This window comes from Coloeus monedula, assembly GCF_965178545.1.
Source record: "Coloeus monedula genome assembly, chromosome: 13".
Lineage (NCBI taxonomy): Eukaryota > Metazoa > Chordata > Aves > Passeriformes > Corvidae > Coloeus > Coloeus monedula.
Genome location: NC_138793.1, coordinates 3661255 through 3684279, shown reverse-complemented (window position 1 = coordinate 3684279; position 23025 = coordinate 3661255). Strand labels below are relative to the sequence as shown.

Here is a 23025-nt window from a genome sequence, read left to right as displayed (position 1 = left end):
GTGTTTTGCCAAAATTTTTAGATACAGTTATTCAGAAACTTTTTTTATGCAGTGGAACTTAAATATATTGGGTACTCCATGAATTTCAATAAAATCTTTATAGCACATACCAAAGTGGTGTTAATGTATTAGTTGCCCACAGACTAGAGTCACTAAACCAAGTCGTGCTGCAGCTAAAGCAATGTTTCCATTTGAAATACAGGCAAAATTGGGGGTGATGTGTTAAGAATTCTTTGTTTGCAGAACAAGTGTTATTGAGGAATTAAAATCAGTGGGTTGCTTTAACCAGCAATGCTTCAACAAAAATTGTGTGAGGTTATTTTTCAGCATGGTGCACTGAATCAGACACTCATAATTCCTGTGCTCCAGTCACTGTCAAAATTCTGCAATCACTGTCAAAAATTGTTTCAAATATTCTCCTTTTTTTTTTTTTTTTTTTTTATTTTGTCTGTATTCAACTAATAAATAAATAATTTTGAAGAAACTACATTCCTCAAAAAACTGAAGCTATTCCAGCAGATTCATTTCTGCAGTGGCCAGGTAAACCTGAAAGAAAAGCAATAACAAGAAAAGTATTTATAAAAATATATTTCACAAAGTAGGAAACAATACAGGAGTTTCTCTGAATACAATACATGGAGTAAATAAACAAACAATAATATAGCTTCAAAACAAAGTAGAAAATTAAAATGATTTGCATGTAATACGTAGTTTTCTTATACAATTGCTACTTCTAAATGGCAAGTTTGCATTACAAATTGAGTATGCTTGCAGCTTCTAGTGTTCTTTCTCTGTGTGCAAGAGCCCTGGTGCATCACTATGAATATTATAGAAAAAAATGCTAATAACAGAAGCAGTAAAATTATGTACACACTGGTTCCTGCTCTAATACAGTGGAGAACTATAAGCATGTTTTTTTACTGTACTGTGTTATATGTGTGGATTTCTAAAAGTCTATAGTTTAAATATTCACATGAACCAGTTTACTTCCAGCTGTTTGTGCTTGTATTAAAAACACCAGGTACTAGATTTATGAAGATATAAAACTGTCAAAAGTTTTCTCTGGGAAAGTTTAATTCCTGCCAGCATTCTCTTAAAATTCAGCTACTGCAAATGGACAGGGAACTGCTTTAAACTGCGACAATTTGTCATTTTTCTTTTCAAAATGTACATGTATGAAACATTCATTATATATAGAAAAAAAAATCTAACTGATATAATTTAGTTCTCTTCATAATCTTACTCTATAGATTATCAGTCTTAATAAATAAAAGCAGTAATGGACATCAATAAAATATTTATTTCAAAGATTAAACAAATAAATTCGATCTTTAGCAATAAAATCAGCAATTCTTTCATTTATGTAAGTCCATCCCATTTCACAGTTTTTTTCCTTCAGAAGACGAAGCACAGGAATGATCCTTCTTCTAGAAAAAAAGATCCTTTTGTGAAGCAAGGTTTTGCAGCCCTGCCTCTGAATCTCTACACATTAGTAGTATTTATTACCCATCACTGGAATGGATTAAGAACATGTGAATATTTTAAGGCTTGACACAATATTTAAAGATGATATTCAGTCTGTGGTAACGTGGCCAACAATTACTGTATGTACAATGGATGGTCACTGCACAGTAGGAGCCAGTAGGAATTGGCAATGCTATTTCTGTTCAGCATTGTTAAGAAGACCAAGATATTGCTTTGAACATTTCTGTGCCGGGATCTTTGTTGGCAATGCAGAAACAAACCTTTAGCTTTATACGTACTGGCAGGAGCTACTGTTCAACAGCAAATCCCTGCAAGTCCATTTCCTAAGAGAGCACCAATTTCTTTTTTGTTCTTTTCAATTCACTGAAGATAATCAAAGATCCAAATCTCCATCTTCAGAGTGGTCAAGTGAATATCAAATATCCAAAGACTTCTAGACACTCCACATACTTTACTTCACACTCCACAAGACTTAACCTCCTAACATATACTTTTTTTTTGGTTCAACATTACAATGTAGTTGATTTTATAGATGACTGGCGCTAAACTTGCCTCTAAAACAAAAAGCCACATTAGTTTTAACTAACAGCAGTGGCCCTAGAATATTACATGATCATTAAGTCAACAGGGGAGAAGTTTGTAATCCACTGTCAAGTTTCTTTGTCACTTTCTCCAACTGAGTAAAGTTCTCCGAGTCTTTTAAAGCGAGGACCCCATTCACTGAGGTAGTCAAAATTCTGGTCTGAGTCTGATGTGGAGGACTCCAATGAGCTAAGGGAACCAGCTGCTGACCCCTTTCCTTCATAGCCATAAATCTGGATAGAGTCATATGGTGGAGCTGTGGGGTCATTATCAGCTTCATGAAGCCTTACATTAATAAATTCATCAACATCAACACCGTTAGGAACAGGTGCAAGACCCTGCCTGGGCATAAATTGAAGGTCAGGCTTAATATCCTTACGAGGCAAAAATCCATTAATTCCATCTGGATTCTGCAAAGTTGCAATGTCAAAGGCTTCTGTATCCTCCTCTCCACCTCCTTCATCATCATAGCGAATGATATTTTCCCTCACATCTTCGTCATCTTTGATGATCAGAGGCTCATTCTTATGTCTTCTTAGTGTTACAAACAGCACCACGATGACTGCAAAGAGAGCACCACAAGCTGATTAGGCAAAACATTTCCAACCCAAACACTACATGGTGAGTGCAGCTGGGGAAGGTGAGACGTTGCTTTTTGTGGAATTGGGAGTAATAAGGGGGAACAGACGAAAGACCTATGACTTCAACCCCCTTCACATGATGGAAATTTGATCAGAAGCTCTGATTAGTCCTCTAGTCGTTGATTATCAGCTCATATTTATGTCTGAAGCTCAGTTTTATAGAAGCAATAAGATTTCCCATACTTCTAATTTCAAGCCTCAACTTTTCCCTTTGGAAGTGAAGTCAGGCTATCATTATTCACATAGTCAATAATGATCTACATTATGGATGGTGTTTTCAAAAACTAGAGGGTGTTTTTCCGAAAACATAACCCTAATGGGAGAAGGAAATCAGTATCTTTTTCTACCTGTGCAAGAGACTCATATTATGTAACTAAAAAGAGAATGAGATAATAAGGGAGAAAGAAAGAGCTTAGCTCGATTTCAGAATCGTGGACAGATGCATGAAAAACTCTAAATGTGTTTCTCTTGTTTTTGCAGCTTAATGATGAAATCTCAGTTACTGATGTAAATCTCTGTTACAAGTGAAGCTGCAAAGTGCAGAAATAGGACTCTCGCTGTTCTCTCCTCCACTTGCTTGATGTTGTATACAAATGTTTTATGTTTTATTAAAATATACCACATCGCTTATCTTGTAAAGCTTTAGTGTCTCTTGTGACATTACAATCCAGAATAAACTCATAATAGAAATATACAAATATAAATATATATAAAGGAAAGATATAAAGCTATCAGAAAGCACCCGAAGGAGGGCCGGGGCTGGGGCAGGGCCCGCAGGGCCGCCCGAGGAGAGGCTGAGGGCACCGGGGCGGTTCGGCCGCAGCAGAGGAGCTGAGGGCAGAGCTGCCCGGGGCTGCGGCTCCTCCCGAGGGCAGCGCAGGCCCCGCTCCGAGCTCTGCTCCGGGCCGGGGACAGCACCGGGGAGCGGCTGCAGCTGGGCCAGGGCAGGCTCGGGCTGGAGATAGGGAGAGGTTCTGCTTCCCCCAGAGGGTGCTGGGCACTGCCCAGGCTCCCCAGGGAATGGGCACGGCCCGAGGCTGCCAGAGCTCCAGGAGCGTTTGGGCAGCGCTGCCAGGGATGCCCAGGGTGGGACTGGTGGGGTGTGTGTGCAGGGACAGGGGCTGGATCAATGTCCAGGATCAATGATCCCTGTGGGACCCTTCCAACTCAGGACTATGCTTATGTGATTCATACAAGTCTGGCTGCTCCACACTCCCGATCTGATTTTCAGTTTCCCATTCCACACCTGAGTATTCTGTAAGCAGCGTGTGTGACTACTTCAGAACAGGACTTTGCTCCCTCTGCTTCTGCCCAGCTCTTAGGACACAAGGGATTCGGTCCTGACAGCACCGTCAGTGCTGCTGCACACTGTGTTGGACTGGAACGTCACTCCTCCTCTCGGAATCCCGCACCCCCTTACAGCTCCCAGGAATTAGGGGAGCTGTGACTCCAAGCTGTGCCACGAGTACCCACCAAGCAGCAGGATGATGCAGGCCAGGATGGCGATGAGGGCGCCCATGCTGAGCCCGATGGGCAGCACGTAGGCCTCCACGTTGCAGGACTGGACAATGCCGTCGCTGCTGCAGCCGCACACGCGGATGGTCAGGGTGCTGGTGCTGCTCATGGGCGGCGTGCCGCTGTCGCTGATGACGATGGGCAGCAGGTACACCTCCTGCTTCTGCCGGCTGAACCCGCTGTGCTTGGCCAGGATGCTCAGGGTGTTATCTGCAAAGGCAAAATTGGCAGTGTCTCAGCACACAGAGGGGCTGCTAAACCCGCAGCTCTTCCTTGGTGTGCGCAGGAAACCTCAATGCAAGCATTCCGTGACCTCCTTGTGCCAGCAGCGTGTGGCACAGAAATGCCTCCCCTTTCTGTCCAGCTGCTCGAAGAAGTGCAATATGTGGATTTTCTCATGTCACATGGTAAGAGGATGACGATGGCAATCCCTTATTTCCCCTCCGCATACATCCCTACAGATATCTTCCCAATCACTATTCTTTTTTTTTCAACTCACACAGTCATAAAAATCCAGCCAGTAGAACAAGAGAGAAACAAAATGTTAAAGTAACCCAAACTTAAGCATATTCACCAATTAACACAAATCTCCCTTGCCTTACAACCACAAATTGCACAATCTTTTCCCCTGCTATAAAATATTCTTCTTTTTTATATAAAGACAAAAGAAAAGCTAAATGCATTAAAGGCCATGGGCCTAATTTTCAGTGATTTAAACATTTGTTGGGCCTCAGTGATGAAAATAGAGCAAACCAGGCTATATCTCCCATGGAGGAAGACAGGAAATTGGTCTAGAACATTCTTACCTCTGCACACATATGCAGAAAGTTAATTTTAGAAATATAAAGAGGCATCTGACTGCATGGCATCCTACCCAGCCATGGAATTACACAGTCAAATCTCTCAGAGTCAGTTCTCAGTTCACCACAAAATGAACACAAGTTGATTTTTCTTCTTACAGATTTTAATTTGTATAGTTATAAGAATTACAGATTCTAGCCAGTTATGAACACACTGCTATCAGATATCAATGATCCTGTATGTGTCAGAGTGCTCAGGTATAAACCATGATTAGTGACATGTCAAATATGAAAAAAACTCTGTTTTCTTTATATACTTAAATATTCTCTAATTTTTAACTGCTTTAGTGTGTGGAATAAAATAATAATTCAGTATCAGGACTTATACTAACAGAGTGCACGTTGACTTGCACTAGTTTGCTGTTTGTGTTTTGTTTAATAAAAAGGTTCTCAGGCACAGAGAACAGGAATGTGTGTGTGTCTGTTTGTGTGTGTCTGTGTTGCCGTGGGATCCAATGACAATTTAAAAATAAAGCTGCACATCTTGTTTGGAAGAAGGAGTTGAAGTTCACCTTCCTGACGCATCATGAACAACAGAAAGCCTCCTGATATTTTATGCTCTGAAGTGGGCACATGCAATGCTAAATGTCATTCCATGGAAGGAAAGAAAATACTGGGAGTGCTCATATGACAATAGGCTTCTTTTGAAGATCAGGTCCCTTCCCACCCAAACATTCTGTGATTCTATAATTTTCTGTCCCTTCCACAGCAGAGTCACCTACCAATCACATTTAATTGGCCTGGAGAGGTTCTTACTACAATTTACATTGCAGGTGATGTAACCATTTCAGCATTTTTCATACATTCAGATATGCAACACATGAAGGTCAATCTAAAAATTATCTCTTTCAGAAAGCAGAATAAATATGGTCACTTTGCAGAACAAAAAGTACTCCTAATGATATTTTTCTTTTCCCCAGGATTCCTGAGGTTTTATCTATTCCAGTTGGAAACAGTCACATCAAAACTGATGGCACCCTGGAGCTAAATAAATAGTCTAGTTCTTCCTTGTGCCCTTTTTAAAATGAAAGGAAGCATATGTGTTTACTGAAGACAAATTCCAGGTATAAGCTCTTAAGAATTCTGACAACTCAAATAGGACCCAAGTCCCTGATGACACCCAGTGTCACATGTGGCAGTGTGGTGCAGTGGGAAAGTCACGTGTGTTTGAAGTCAATAATTAACCCACATTTGGAAGTGAGCAAAACCTGCACTCCTCCTCCTCGGCTGGGTGTGTCAGAGGTGTTAACACATGTGTGCAAATTAAACCACTCCCAGTGCCATCCTTGTTCTCTGCAGGGAAAAACGGGAAAAGTTATGTCAGGAAAATAATCCAGTAGCTCAGTTTCCCTGAATATGGCTGTGTATAGCATCACCAAAGAGTGATTACTGTGATGTGCAAAAGTTCCCTTTTTCTAATCTGATGGCCTTCTTTTCCCCCTCAGCACCCCCCCCCCCGCCCCCCCCCCAATTTTCAAATACTGGAAAAAAAATTCATCTGTCCATTGATATTCTCCTGCAAAATAAAAAATATCTCTGCATAAGTTGCATCCTTAATCCTTTTGCTTTAACCTTTCAAAAGAGAAAAGAACTATGTGGTGCTCAATATCCAGCTCTTTCTGTCTTTGAGACAAATCCCACTCAGAAGTGTCACATCTGTAGTCATTTATTCCAAACTCTAGAGACTTTTACAGTTCTCTTACACAGTGCTCTAAAATCTGTACTGATACAGCCTGTTCCTTCCTGTAAACCTGCTGCAGGTTCTTTTCTGCCCAAGCTGGAGCAGAAATTAGTGTGCTGAGCCCAACAGCCCTGCACTTTACAGATATGCAAAACAGGGAAGGCACCTGCTTTAGGAAGAAACAAAAAAAGAGAAGCTGCACTCGTTGGGAACAGCTTCAGATCCCTTCCATCCTCCTGAGAAACACTGCCATCCTGACTGCTGCAGAAAATTCTAATAAGCCAAAATTAGAGTATAACTGAGTAAAAAAGGAAGGATGTACTCTAAAGAGTACCAAATAGAAGGGGGCAGAAAAAGTGAGGGGAAGGAGGAGAGATGGAGAAAATAAAGTGCCCACCAGTGAAGCCTTGCTGAGTGTAAGAAACCACCTGGTACCAGGAATGGTTATCAATTCAAGTTCAGCAGAAATGAGAGAAAGCAAAAGAGATGCAAGATTTGGAATATTTTGCCATGAGTTAATAAGTTGCAATAGCTGGACAGTCAGAACTATTCAGAAGAGACGTCAAACAAGGAGAAGAGAGTAACTTTCTTTTCTTAGAGATGACTTGTATGTTTGGGTTTTTTGTTGTTGGTTGTTTGTTTGCTTGTTTTTTGTCAGAAACTGCTGTGTTTGACTAAAGGTGAACAAGTTATGCCTGAAAAGAAAAGAAACTGACAAGCAGAAAAATAGAAAAAGAAAAATGAAATGACCAAATTGTTTTGCCAATGGGTGGCAAGTCCACCACTTGACTTAGGAATTTTGTTTAGCAATAAATTCTTTCCCCTTCATTGCTGTGTTTTAAAATAAATATACCTTGGTTTTGCTGGAGATGGGCTCTTGAATGAAGGACAGTGACTCCCGAGCTGACATTTTAGTTGGTTTCTAGAACCTGAAGATAAATCCTAGCAGCTGATCAGCAATAAACTCAATTTATCTGATTTGCTTTCTCCTTTCTGTGGATATTCCCCTCTCCCAGAGCTGAAAAAACAGCAGGAGTCTCCTCCAGGAACAACCTCCAGCACTGCTGCATGAATTAACTTGGCAGCAGGTGCTCAGCAGGAGAGGGGACAATCGCCTTCCCCTCATCTTCCCAATTAACCCACTGATCCTTCATGATAGTGCTGCTTGGGTTGTTTATTTATTCATGTTACTTTTAGCAAAACAAGGACAATCAGGTGCAGAAAAACCCCAAACCTCCCTGTTCATAGAGCTCTGAGCTGCCTGCCACAGGCAAAGAGACACTGAGTGCGTGCCTCCAGTCAGTGAGGCATATCCAGGAGGGGCTCTGACATTCTCCATCAGAGTGAGTCTCCTGGAATTCTGTGCCCTTCTCTGTGGAAAGAAGTTCATGGAAGTGCCTGAGTCCTATGAAATTCCCTCTCCCTGGTGCTGTACAAGCTACCCAGGATGGACCAGGAGCTGCATTCCGTCCTGCAGGCTTCAGGAATGGTGTAAGATCTTTGTAACTGTATTAGCATTGGCATCAGGTTGGAGGGACACAACTCTGGGAATACACAACTACAGCTCAGAGCTGGACCTCACTTTTGCCTTTTTTACACATAAAACAAACCAGTCACTCAGCTCACTGGCTGACTCTCAGTTTCTGAAGTTTACATGCAGATTTTTGAAATAACCATGAAAGAGACTGGTTTGGGAATATCTCCCTCACAGCTGGAACGAAGAATGACAATGCAGAAGGTCTTTAAAAGATGTCCAGTGTGGTTTCTAGACAAAGGTAGTTTGCATAACCACAACAATTACCACAGGGCCAAGTGTTTTCTGCAGATTCCCCAACTGTTCTCAAATCTCCCAGATCTCTTTTGAGGCTCTTGGAAGAAGGATTTAGAGAAAATGTAAATGCAATCATTTTAATACAAAGCTACTTCTGGATTTGCTGGACACGAGTGACTTCAATGCCATCGATAGCAATCAGGATGTGAAATTAGCAGGCAGGAGTCAACTCCTTCATATCCCACCCTGTGCAAGAATACATGTTGCAATTTTAAGCCAGACAAAAAAATAACAGAACAAAAGTAAAAATCAGAAGCAGTCAGTTTGCATTTAATGTCATTTTCTCTGCACACATTATTGCAATTCTTTAATTCCCTTGCAGTCCGTAATATGTTGAGATCAGTGGAGTTCCCTGCTGGGCAACCTTACACCTACAGAACTCTGCCTTTCTTTTTCTATCCCTTTTATAACGCCCTCAGAAAGATCAAATAATTAATGGTATTAAGGACTTTGTGGTAGAAGTCGTTATCTATGCTGGATATATCAGTCATGTGAAGAAAGAATTTTAATTGGAAACTACAGCTGGAAACAGCAGAATGAGAGAAATACATGTTTCTTCCTGTTTATTAGAGCTATCTTTCTGTGTACATTTTTAAATCTCAAACAGATTCTCTGTGAAATAGGGTCCTTTGACACAAGTAGAAGAGCAGCAGAAATATCCTTGCTGTGACACTCCCTTCTTTTTCTGATAAGGAAAAGACAGGGACAGCTCATTCATTTCCAATCTCTGTTCAAAAGTAGCATCTATTCTTAAATAAAAACTCCAAACTTGAAATAACCGAGCAATTGAATTATTATCATCAAGGTTTCAGTGGAAACTAGCAAAATACAGGCAGAAAACCAGAGCACATGACATTTGAAGGAATGTGAGCTCTAGAACATTTAGCAACCAGCTGCAAAGGCACTAAAAGAGAACATTCAAGAGAATGCTGATGCCATTTCAGCTTTGCATAACCATTAATAACCGTAATTAATATGCATATGTCTCCTGCAATAGTTAATATTCACTAGTGGAAGCCTTACAATGTCAAACAGATTTTTAAAAGATCATTTATAACATTGGTATTTTTGTCTTTCTTCAAAATTCAAACATAATGGCAGTCTAACATTGGTATTTTTGTTTTTCTTCAGAATTCAAACCTAGTAACAGAAAAATGGTGGATTATAGGGAAGATTCCAACCCCCTTTTTAGAGCCTGAGAATAAAGCTGTCAAGAGCCACGGAGGTCTCTCAAAAAGTCACTGTATACACTCCATGAGCTCCAAGCCATACCTTAATCACTATTCTTTTTAATATTTTCTCAATAATTCTTTCTATGAAAAGATTTACAAATAACACCTCTTTAGATTGGTAGGATTGCACTGCAGAAACCCACCCAGTGAATGCAGCCCCGACAAGTCACTGCCCATAGCCCCACTTGTGGTAACTCTCTAACTCTCTTGATTTGAAATCTCTCTTTTTCCTTTTTGCAATTACAAAATCCCTGGGAAAGGACAGTCATGATCTCCTTTCTGATCCACCACAAGAACCAGAAGTGGCAACTCCGAGCACACCCTCATCCACATCCCCCTTGTAAGAAATGATTGCTCAAAACAAAAAACTCAGGGGTGAGTTTTTCAGCTCAGGCCGTGAGCTGAAAAACTGATTTATTTGTTTCAGACTCCACTTTAGTACAAGTTGGGAGCATCAGTTTCCTGCTTCCAAAAGAATGTCATTAAAATGCATTATGAGAAATCTCCATTTAAGACAGATTTTTTTTTTTTTTTTATTTCTGCCTCAGGCTGAAACACATTTTAAAGGAATATTTGATTAAAAGGGTACAATTGTGAGGTTGTATGTTATAAATTTGGCAACAGTTAGTAGCTGAAAAAAATAATCTATTTGTTCATTAGAATTGTTATAACAATTTTGTTTAATGATTAAAATTAGTGTTTTTAACTTGGCTGTATTTATAAAAAATACATTTTTATGATAACATATACATATGTTTATTAATATATCTATATATACAACTGTGCCATGTGTATTTTTACAGCTGTACCAGGCCTTCCCTGATGACTGTCTCAAACAAAATCCTCTTGAACAGCAGTTTAGATGGAAAAGGACCCTTTGCCTAATCTCTATGGTAAAGACATAAATATTCTATTGAAAGAGAAGGCTTACAAAATCATCTGAAAATAAAGAGAGGCTATTTTTATGTTATGTTTTTCCTGATTTATGATGGCACTGAAGGATTCACAGGTATTCCAAACTGACCTGCTTTTCATAAGTGTCAAAAATTCGTGATGTCTTCAAAAAAGCAGATTGATGACTGCTATCAAATTTGATGGCAGGCACCAGGTTCAAAAGAAAAAAAAAAAGTTTTCATTATAAAAATTCACCTACCTGATCAAACTGTCTCTCCTGCCCCATAGCAAGTTGCATTCTATACTGGCATATTTAATGGCAATTCCCAAAATATTCCTATCACAAATCAACTAACACTTGAATTATTTTGGGTCTTTTTCTAGACCTGGAGTTTCTGCAATCCCTTAAAACACCAAGAAGAACACAGGGGAAAAATAAGTATTTCATGTGAGAAAATGTATTGGTAGAAGAATAATTAGAAAAAGTCACATATTTTGTATCTTTGATTATTTTTTTCTCTTTACCATTTGGCTTAAATAATAATAGTTTATGCCAGAACTGAACAGCTGAATCAACTAATGAATAAAAAAACCTAAACACATTTCCATGTAGTCCTTTGCAGAAATAAAAAGTACTGCTGGGAATTTTGAATCATGAGCAAAGTAATATTTAATCATGTATACATCATTCTCATATGTTAAAATTTCTTGGAAAGGGGAATAATTATGTTAGTACTACTGTGTAATACAGAACTTGTAGTAAATAAATTCTTGACAGGAGGAAAAAAGAAAGCCAGACAAATTAACAGCAAAGTGATGATGAATAAGCATTTCCTCATACCTTTTTCCTTTGAAACTGTGAACTTTAGATAATAGTCTGTATAATTTCTAGTTCTATTCGTTTGGAGAAGTCTGAACTTTAGATAATTGTCTCTTAAGTATTCTAAAACTTTCCTCTGACCTTTAGGCCAGCAGAGCCATAATCAAACATAACTATTTGGTCCCTTGCAGTCTAGCAGCAACTCTTGTATTTTGTACCTTGGTTTTTTTAACTCATTGAAGAAAGGACAGAAAATCCCTGCTGAAGAAATAATGATGTAGAAGCATGCCTTGAGTCTGAAATAATACCAGTTTTATTGTTAATGGGGTGGAGAAATAATTAGGACATGGTACCTCTCTCTCTCTTTTTAATCTACAGACCCCTAGAGCAAGTCAAAGCAGGACATTTTGGTCTCTGGGTCTGTTTAAGCTCCACCGTGTTTGAACTGCACCCAATACACCTGAGCCTTACTCACTCTGGAATATCCATTTATCTCTTCCAAACCCCTGGTCCCACTTAGGATTGGCACTCCCATAATGGGAAGCAAATCCAGGCCAGTGAAGTTGTGAGAGGTGCTAGAACAGCACTGGCTTTTGCCTCTCATTTTTCTCCTCTGTATTCAAGCAGCCAGTCACAAAGTTGTTTACTAATAATGCCACTGCTTTGACATGCTTTACTTTATTCGGATCACATCACTACATGGCATGTGCATTGAATGGTACATCTGTAAAGTGCAAGAATTAATGCAGGTTGCCAAGCTCTGGTTTAGAAAGAGAGATGAAATGGCTGTCAAATGTGCTCAGCATTAAAAATACATTATTAACACAGCAATTTGCATAGACTGATGGATCATTTTTGAAATCTACATATTCTAGTTAATTCTATTCTCTTGTTATTTTAACCAAAAAGTTTCAGAAAGTGATACTGTGTTTTACAGTGCTTTGATAAAATAATGCCTATATTTTGCATTTGAACCAAGAACTTTCCAGTACTGTATTACCAGATTCCAACAAAAATGCTGCAAGGATAAATAAAAAAGTCAAGATATCCCAAGGCTGTGCCATCTGCTTTTCTCTGGAGGGATAATGGATTTTCAATCTTTCTATGAATACCTACTTACAAATGCAGTGTGGGAGGAGAAGCTGGTGGCAGACAGGGATCTGAGCCCCTCAGGCCACAGTGACAGGTACAGCTTTAAACATCACACTGACTGTGTGTTCTCTTCTGTGTAGAACAAAATCTCAATCAGGTTCAATGAAATTCAGCATGCTTCTGGAAGGTGATGGAAAAGTTCCAAGAATTCCCTCCCATGTTCTTCACCTTCCTCACTTCACACACATCCTCCAATTCTTACATCAGTGACTTCTAGGTCTGGAAAAGTTCACAGACTTCGTGACTACGAAGACAATCACAGATGTTTGAAGCAAATCTTTCTTTCTACAATGTAAACTGTGAATATCACGGTAAGAAACATAAAACTTAAGTAGGGTCTTACATGTGATGTGTTCTTGCCATTTAAGTATTTAACATCCACTTCTCCATGCCATGATAATCACCTTTTCCATTCCAATTCTGTGCTGCATGTACACAGACACTTGGAAAGGATTTAAAACGATTTACCAGTAAATCATATGCCAGTTCTTAAAAACTAAATCTGTAATCAGACCTATCAACCATATGAAGTTTTGTTGTAACAGTAAGAGCCAAATTCCAGCCCTATAAGTATATTTCTATTATGCCACTTACTTTTTACATAATGTTCACTCTGAAATACAGGAGCAGAAAGCAACCAGCAGACTACAAAACCAGCAACCAGCATTTATTGGAATGCTGCCTACTTGTACTGGTGTAATAAAGGTCTTGTCAGCACTTCCATTACAAAATGCCAATTTTCAGAGGTTTATAACTCTGACATAACAACTTCCTATGAAAAGAAATTCAGAATGTGTACTCTCTGCCAAAGAGCATTGGAAGTTAAATACAGCTTACGTTGGCTGGGGCATTTTAAGTCAGAAAATAAATTAAAACCAATTCTGACTTAACATTTTCTTGAGCTGGTGCCACTGAAGAAAAAATGTGACTTTGATTGTAAAAAGTGCCAGATCCTGCAGTTCTCCTACATGCAGAACTCCCTTGAAGTTCCCTGAGAATAATTTCTGTGAGAGCTCTGAAAGGAGTGCCATTATACATTTTTGTAAATGTCATCAAGAGTTATATTAGCTTTTTGTAATTTGAAAGACTGAAATGCTATGGTGTAACATTGCCCCTGGGCACACAGGCAGCATGATAATGACTTTGGGAAGACATTCTGATATGCAGATTACATATAACAATAACAATTTGTTATCATCAGGCCATTAATGGCAGTAATTTATACCTCTGTCTCACACCCAGAGGATTCACACCATGCCTTATTACATGCACACCTCTCACTGAGGACGTGACTCCCATGGGGAAAACTGATGGCCTTTTGAAATGCAGGGAAGAGCAAAAGGCATCCAGAAAAGAAATTTCACTAAGTCTAACAAACAATTACCCAGAGTGGAAGAGACTGTATAAAGTTTTCAACTGGAACATTCCAGATACTCTTTGGAATCTTTCTGCACAGCATGCAAACATTACATGGAAAAAACTTGAAATAGCCACAAGTTCCAGACTGGGATACACAGCTGGATTATGGAGAATCAAAGCAGGAACACACCTGCATCTGAATTTAGATTGCAAGCCCAGGGCACACTGCAAGACCCCAACTTTGCTCTGTACATTGTGTGACACAGCACAGAACTTGGAAAGAAGGAGCCAGGGAAAGACATCAGCACTTGAATTCTGCCTCACCGCTACAGAGATACTAGAAAGTCAACATCAATATGGGTGAATATATGAGAACTACAGCACCAGTTCAGAAACTTAGAGTTCTCCTGGAATCACAGGATGAGTGAGGTTGGAAGGGACCTCCAGAGATCACCTGATCCACCCCCTGTTCACCACAGCTACCCAGGGCCCAGGACCTCGTCCAGGCAGCTTTTGAAGGATGGGAGTTCTAAAAACAGTGAAACATTTGTATTCACAATTGAAATATAACTGCAACAAAACAAAAGATATCTTATTCATTCTTTCTCTTCATCCCAAGAAGAGAAATTACAAGATATAAACATATAAATAATCTGCAAGCCAAGAGAACACCTTGGAAATGGTTCCTTGTTGTCTTCTAATCTGTGATGAAGAGTCTGATAAAGTACAAGTGAAGCATTTAGGCAGAAGCTGCAATAAAAATACAAAACATGATCACATAAAAGTAGTAGAAGAGATGGGGATTCTAGGGGCAGAGGAAAATACATCTCAGTATGCCAAAAACACCTCTGTGATCATGAAGGAAAAACACACGAAAGCCAAAAAGGTGAGCAGAAAAAAACCAGCAGATACTTTGAGAAAGTTATGTCTCCGTATTGGGGAAAAAAAAAAAAAAAAGAAAAAAAAGAAAAAAAAGAAAAAATATTTAAGAAAAATAATCTTAGTTTAGAAAAAGCTAGGTTCTATTTATAAGTTTTTGAAGCAAGTCGTTCTGCTACACAGACTGTATTAGAACTCTATAAAGGTTTTAGCAACTGCATCTTTTGATCTTGCCTGTTAGCAGAAGAAAGGAACCAAACAAGAGAAAGATGATTTGTTATAACTTTTTTCCTCATTTAAAAACAGAAAATATGAGTAAAAAGACACCATAACAATGTGGACTAGATAAAGATGATGCAGAAGGAGATGTCAGGTGTAGAACTGAGTCTAAACTCTGTATTTAGCTTTGCAGCTTGTATCAAAGATACCACAATGCCTCAGCTGCAGCTGCCTCCAGACTGGGCTTCACCATCTTCTCCCCTGACAAGCAAATTCCTCAGGTTTCCTGACCAGGACTTTCAGAAGAATCCAAAATACGCCTTAGAGTACTCCTGAATCTCTCAGCCTTTGCCAGCCCCCAGGGAGCTGCTCACAGCGCTGCAGTGTTTGCATGCCACAACGGGAGCACAGGGATTAAATGATTTCTCCAAATTCCTACAGGAAACCCATAGCTAAGCTAAAAAAAAAGTGTTCCAAATTCCAGAACAATTCCTCAATCAAAAATCCATCACTCCTGTAGAGTGCTCTGAGATCACGAGGTCTTAATCTTTGTTGGGGGAGCACTGCATAGTTTACAGGAGGGTCGCATATAATGGATGAAAACGTTATAGAAAGTGACAGGGCAGAGCTAAGCAAGGTTAGGGAGCAACAAGCTGGAAAAGGCTACATGAATTAGTTTTATTTTATTTTTTTATTATTTCCAATAACCTAGATTTTAGTTTCAGTTTTAGGTTAGACTGAATGAGTTTCGTAACACAGCACAAAGCCAAAAAGTTTTATGTGTGTTTACGAAAGCGATGTGAAATTGTTATGCCATTAAAGAGAAGAAAAAATTCACTGTTCACGTTCAAGCCAGCCCAACATTCTTAGAACAGAGGAGAGAACTTTCATCAGCATTCAGAGATTATTGTTGATGCTCCTTTTAAGGTTTAAGACTTCAACACCAAACTCTATTGAAAACTCCACCAAGAGGACTTCTTTCCTGACTTAGCTCTTAGAGTCGAGTCAGATGTATGAAAAATCCCAAAACTACAGATTTACCATTACTGTTTAAGGATGTACACAGCTCTTAGCCTACAGCCAGAGTGAAGTTTGCTAGTTTGAGCCCAGAGTTACTTAGGCCAGGCTGGGGGCTCTGCCTTTGCTCTCTGAACACGGGCAGACAGCTCCCACTGCTTTCCTGATTCCTGTAATCGGCTCCATCAGTTACCTTCAGAGGACCCCACGAGCTCTTCCTCTCCAACGCCATCAAGCAGACATCTGCTCCTTTTCTTCAAGTTCTATTTATCTCTCCCTAACAAGCTGCCTTATTATCTCACTTCAAACAGGGGCCCATCTTCACTCCCTCTCTAATCAGTGCTGATTACCAAGTGTGCACATCCTATCATTTTAGGATATGCAAACTCTCTCCCCAGACTAGACAGGTCAACTGATGCATTTCATTTCTTTGTTGCATTTGGCTCAGTTGTAAGATCTCTCTGTTCAGTCAGATCATGTATTCTACCTCTTCCCTGCCCTCTAAATGGATTGCCTTCTAGGCAGATTTATTATATAAATATTACATGCTAATAATTACATAAATATATCACTAATTACTGGCTGCATGCCAAATAAAGTACATCCTAATTACACAGAATTAAATGAAGACCAACAAAGTGACATATTTTACAACAAGATCACCCATAAAAATTACAAAATCAGGAGTTGATGGGAAAATAACCTAAGTGGTACAAACCCCCTCCAATCAACTAAAAAACCAGTTTTGTCTCCCTTATTCTCTAAAGTTTGATGGCAGAAGCTGTAGTGAAAAATCATTAAAATTTTTTTGTTTCTTTCAGTGTGTCACTGCTATATTTGCTGTGCCAGAGAAATACAACCTCTTTTTAAATAGTCACCTCCTCCAAATGAGTAAGGAGGAAATAAAAGGGTATGTAAAATATAAAATATAAACTTATTTGAGCACACCAGATAGGTTCAGGAGAATGCAGAGACACAGAATTCACTTAATAATCGATGTCATGGTCACCCTGGAGGAACAACGACTGTGATTCCAACAGTAGTTCCTTCCTTGTGTAAAACACTTGTGGAATTGATTCAAAACAAGATGCAAATTGGAACATGATTTTAGCCTTTTTAACACACATTATAATGTCAGTTGTGTAATAGTTAATCAGATAAGCCTTAAGGCTAAGTGTGAAAAATTAATACCTTCTATTTTCAGTGGAGGATCCACGTGCAAATAGTCTGATAGAATGACAAAAGGAGATTTTTCCTAATCAAGGGAAAAATTAACAATTAATATGTGATGATTCTTGCTTAAATAATTTTCAGTCAGTCTGTTTAGAGTCTTCCTCTAGTAGAAGAGTGTTGGTGGTCCTTTAATCTTTGCTGCAACTGGAAGTTTAAAATGAGATTGCTATCTAGTTTCTCATTAATTGACAAAAGTGCAATTAGAGCAACTAATAAATTAATTCCTCCTCAACAGTCTGTATTTAGGATATGACAAAATAAAGAGATATTCCATAATGAGAGCAACCAAAAAATTTAAAAAGTAAAAAAACAAAAAACCAAACCAAACCAAAAAAACATCACCACCACCAAAACCCCCCCAAAACCAACCAAACAATAACCTGAACAAACAAACAAACAAACAAAAAAAAACCAAAAAACCAAAGAAAAAAAAATCATGTGCAGTATTTACCAGTCAGACACCTAGGGTGAAAATCCAAATAGTCAAAACAAAAAAAAGCAAACCATGAGGTGAACACAGAGGAACTTCTTAGATGCAATATGACTCTGCTGGGTAATATAGTGAGGTGGCGATGAGGCAGAGGCCCTACCAGAACCTTTGGCCCCAGGACATCATTCCTACTCAGTGAATTAAAACTATTTCCAGGAAATCAAACATAGCGCATTGTCCATGCACATTTCCGCCACAGAAATTGCTTTTTGCAGACAACCTGGAGGAATTAGATGTACCCATCAAGCCAGAAGTGGTACTTAGAACTCTCTTAACTCTTTTACAAGGTAGCTGATTAAAAATCTGGAAATTTATCTCCAAATATTATATATTCACTTAGCTATAAATACTACTATGAAATACTTCCAAAGTCCTAGAATATCATAATCATGGGTGCTGTGAGTTTTTAAGGAGTTATGTTTTTAGAGCACTTAGGGAACCTTTGACTAAAGGCTGGTGGAGCAATGTTTCACAGAACCCCAGGTTGGGTGAGGCTGGAGGGGCCCATGGGGGCTCCTCTGGTGCCACCTCCCTGCTCCAGCAGGGCCATCCCAGAGCCCAGGGCACAGCAGTGTGTCCATGGGGCTCTGCAATATCCCCAGGGAGGAGACTGCACAGCCTCTCTGGCCAATCTGCTCAGGGCTGGGCCCTGCCCAGGGCAGAAGTTCTGCCTCCTGTGCAGGGGGAGCTCCCTGGGCTCAGTTCCTGCCCATTGATAAATTCCAAGGAGCTACTGCAGATCCTGCTGCTGTTAGTGCAAAACAGCACTAAGTTAAGAACACCACCTTTCTGCCTGCTAAGCAGTTCAGTCTTGAGACCCTGATTTAATGTCTACTTTCCCATTATGTGTCTGAAATTGTCACACGGAAGATTCAATTTGTTTTTCTCGGCTATTTCTTTCATCCATATTCCATGTTATTACTAAACCAGACAGATTTTCATGATAATTTACCAACCAAATTCACTTGCTCTCCTGGTTTGTTTTCACAACCTTTTATCCCTTACTCACTCTTCTTTAGTTTTATTATGAAGTTAATGCAATAAACTGGGAAAAGAGAGCTAAGGATGTTACACTAGTGAGCTTGATGAAACTCCTACAGCAGGAAAATTCACAGCTGTCCAATCCATTCCCTCATCATGAGTAAGCACTGTCGTGCATATGGTGCACAACACTGACCTCAGATCTTTTTCACTCAGATTGCATCTGGTTCTCAATTAGTTTGATTTATAAAATGAAACATAATTGACGCCTTGGCAACATTCTGTTGCTAGCAGCACAAATAATAAATTAAGAATGAGTGAAGTAAAAGTCTCTTTAGTCATGTATGCATAATGGCAGGCTGTGTGTATTTGGTATTAGCCTGGGTCTCATCACTCCCATTGGGTGCTGTTTGGGGCTGGGTCATGTTTACATTAATGCTCTGCAATAACTGTGTAATTGTGGTTGATTCAAATTACCAAAGAAAGACAATCTCTGAAAGGATGGGATGCTGTGGGAATTAGTCTGATTTTCCAATGTGCAGGGACAACTCCTCTGTAGCTGTCTGCAAGTTTGCATTTGGGAGGCTTGGAAAGAAGTTGTCACCACAGAGCTAAACTGAAACAGGATGGAAAGGTTAAACAGCACTGGGAACAGAAGCTCCCAGGAAACACTTTGCCAGTGCAAAACTATAAAAAGTACAGACGTGCTGAGGAGCACAGCAGAGTTGAAGAGGAGCTGAAGATGCCTGGAAGAGGACAATCAGCTTACCAGATGGCCCCCTCCTTGCTGGTTCATCCATCAGGTTGGCCTGTCCAGTCCAGTGAAGACTTGATGAATCACCTCTGGCTTAGGGCAGAGGAGAGAGGGAATCTGTCTGGAGTCCTGCATCCTGAATACAGGAGAGGAGTAAATACGGATTCAGATGGGCAGAACAGACAGAAAGGTCACAGGAGGGAGGAGCTGGCAGCTGAGTTAGCCTCTGAAGAGTTGATCCTAGTCTCTGCTTCAGCTGTGCACACCAAGAAGGAGTCACCTCTTTAGCCTATCAAAGTGGTGAAAAGCACATAACCATTGTAAGAAGCTTAAATCATCCAGACAGGGCTAAAAAGTGTTTGCAGAAGAACTGCACTGAGACTTCACCTGGTTTGTGGCTCTAATCAGAAAAGAGTCTGGAAAGAGCAGTGATCTGCATGCAAGAAGAAAGCTGGGAAAGACAGCAGAAGCAGGTGTCAGTGAAAAAGTGGCACACAAAGGATTGGAGTGGGAAAATGCTGGCTTCTCATCCACATTAATGCAATCACTTCAGAAAACAACACCACAGCCACCCCTGCTAGAGAAGTTGTTTCAAATCTCACTCAACTGATATTCAACATTGAGGAAAAACAGAACTTCAGGGAATAACACAGCTGATAGTGATGATAGTAAAGAAAGAAGGGGGAAAGGAAGCAGAAAGTTATCAGTGGAAAGATACAGACTGAGAATATTGTCACCAGCATTCTCAGCTGGATGGGACTATTCTCAGCTGGACCATGAAAACATGTAGCCTTGCTAGGAGTAGTAGAAAGGAGTCAGATATATCTCTTCAACTGCTATGTGAAATCGTACAGTGAAAATGGGAATGCATCCAGTGCCTGGCAAGACAGAACTTCTGAGCACTACTGGAGTGTACTGGGGTCCCTTGGGAATGCTATCATTAGCTTGAAATTCTAACAAGTCTTCTAGAATTGGAGAATAATCTCCAATAAAGATCTGTAGCACTGATCTACTCCTCATGTAGCTCATCACTTTGTCAATGAGAAAGGGCTCCTCTCTTTGAGGTCTTAGGCACAGTCTGTTGCTTCACAGGATGACATTATATCTTAGAATTGCCAGATATGTAAATAAGGAAATGATTACTTTTCTCACAGAGGATGATCTAACGTAATTTCTGATCCAAAGCAGTTTCAGGCAGGTGAATTTTCTAAGGACCAAGGGTAAAGGAACCTGAGCACAAAAATGAATTATTTCAGGGACTTGCCACTTGCCACCCAATGCACAACCACTCGTTCCAGCAAAGCTGTTTGCACTGGCTGAACATCACTTTTTACATATTAATGCAGTGGCAGTTTGAATCAGTCCTTCCTCTCCATGGTGCCCCTGCCTGCTGCCACAGTGAGAGAGGTGTGGCAGCACAGTGTCCCCTGGTCCCCACCCAGCCCCACTGTGATCCTGACACAATTTCCAGCAGCAGGGCAAGGCACACAAGAGACAGAATTCTTAAAAAGGGGCTCAGCAGTTTAGGATAACTTGCAGACCATCAGTACAATGTGGTACTTCAGGCCTGTAAAAACCACATTTTGTTTTTAGCTGAGAAAGGCAAGTATGCATCCAAAATATAATTAGGAATTTTTTGGGAAAAAACAAATAATGCCAGATTATTCTTAGTCTATAGAATGACAGTGTTTCATGGAGCTTAGTTACCTTAACTATCACACGATTTGTTTTCATAATATTCAGACCTTCCTACTCAGCAAAATAATATCTGTATGCTTTGTTATAATTTCTATAACTTACAATTTCTAATATAAGCAAAAAAGAACTTATTGAACAAAATCTTTCAACCACACTACAAAGGAAATATTTCAATAATTTTGTATTAGCAATTTCATTATTAACTCTATTATTCATAAAAAAATCAATGAACTGAGGTTCTTCTGGCATGTACAGGTTATAAAAATGTTGAACTTTGCTATTTAAACAACTCCAGCTTAAATGCCATGCTGAGGAAAAGATTGATAGTATGATATTTATAATACATTTTTCACACTATGAACACTCCTGGAGAAACACGATGAGCGCTCGTGGATGGCAGATCTTGACACCCAAGTGCCAGATAATAGAGAATTTTGTGGTTTTTATTTTTTAATACATTGGAATGCTTTACTTTTAACTCTGCTCCTTTCACACTGCTTGCACCTTGAATAGCAAGTACCCTTGTTATTCCCTGTGATTTCTGGTGACAAAACCATGTCTATTAAAAGAGATGTTGATCAATGCTTTTTCTTAGATTATGCCTCAAATTCCTGTACGTCTTCTGGATGTTATTCCATACCACTAATTGAGACAGATGGTAGAAAAATAATAACTTATAAGATGCAAGACTGAGCACATCACTTAATTTCAAGAAAACCACTAACAAGGATGTGAATTGGTATGTTTTGGAGTTTGAAAGTCTAATTACTGCTGTATAAAAGAAATGAGGACAATAATTAAACACCAGAAATACATAAGCATGTGCTTTCCCTTGAGCAGTGCCATTGTGGAATAGCCTCTGGAACGTGGCAGTTGGGCCACAAAGTTGCCCAAAATTGCCTGAAACTGCAGCAATGTGCGAGGATGTGCTGCTCACATCCAAGGGACCACTTGGGTGCTGTTATTCTGGATGTTCACTGCACATGCACCCAGAAATGATGGGTTTAATGATATCCTTGCTCTGGAAATTTGTACCTGGGGTCAGGGAGTTAACTTTGAAATTGGGCAAAGTGGAAGGATGGCAGAGAAACAGAGGAGTCACCTCGGAGCTCTCTGAGGGATATATTTGGAGAGAAAAGTCAATCAAAAACACAGAAGGAGCTTTAGCTGGCAGCTGAGACAATGGCAGAGAGACTTATCCAGAAGTGCCAAAAGAAACTGTTTCAGGGTAAGACTTATTTTAACACATGAGAGCTACTCTGGTGGGAACAAAAGACTCACCCTCCAGGTATGTATTTGACAGATGCTGCTAAAAATACTTTCATGAAAAAGGACAGGGAAAAATCCAGGTTTTATTGTATTAAAACCACAGTGACACAGAAGTACTTTCAAAAAAAAAAAAAAAAAAAAAAAAAAAAAACTGCTAATAATTTGTTTTTATTAATTGGGATCTCTAAGAGTGCTTGCATGCAATTGTTTTCCTCAGCTATTGTGAAATAGTTTAGAAATATTTGGTTTTTAATGGTAAAGAGGTGATGAAATATAAAATAATCAATCGTATATGAAGGCATGCAAGCCAGTGATTGGAGTGATCATACGAGGCCATTTCCTTTAAAATAAACAACACAGTGCCTGCACTTTCAAGGCATCACAAGGAGGACATAAGCAAGACTTAACTTGAAGGTTAGAACAAAAGAAATGG

The 23025-nt window shown here is 39.5% G+C and overlaps 1 protein-coding gene across 1 annotated transcript in view; it reads right to left on the bottom strand.

The window, feature by feature from the left end:
- Positions 1–2135: 2135 nt before the first annotated feature.
- CDH8 (cadherin 8) overlaps positions 2136–23025 on the bottom strand; it is a gene marked incomplete at both ends in the record, with an annotated part of 134138 nt that continues 113248 nt past the window's right edge. Inside the window, 2 exons of the mRNA XM_082290311.1 lie at positions 2136–2629; positions 4182–4433. Coding sequence (XP_082146437.1) covers positions 2136–2629; positions 4182–4433 — 746 coding nt within the window. The remainder of the gene's footprint in view (positions 2630–4181; positions 4434–23025) is intronic.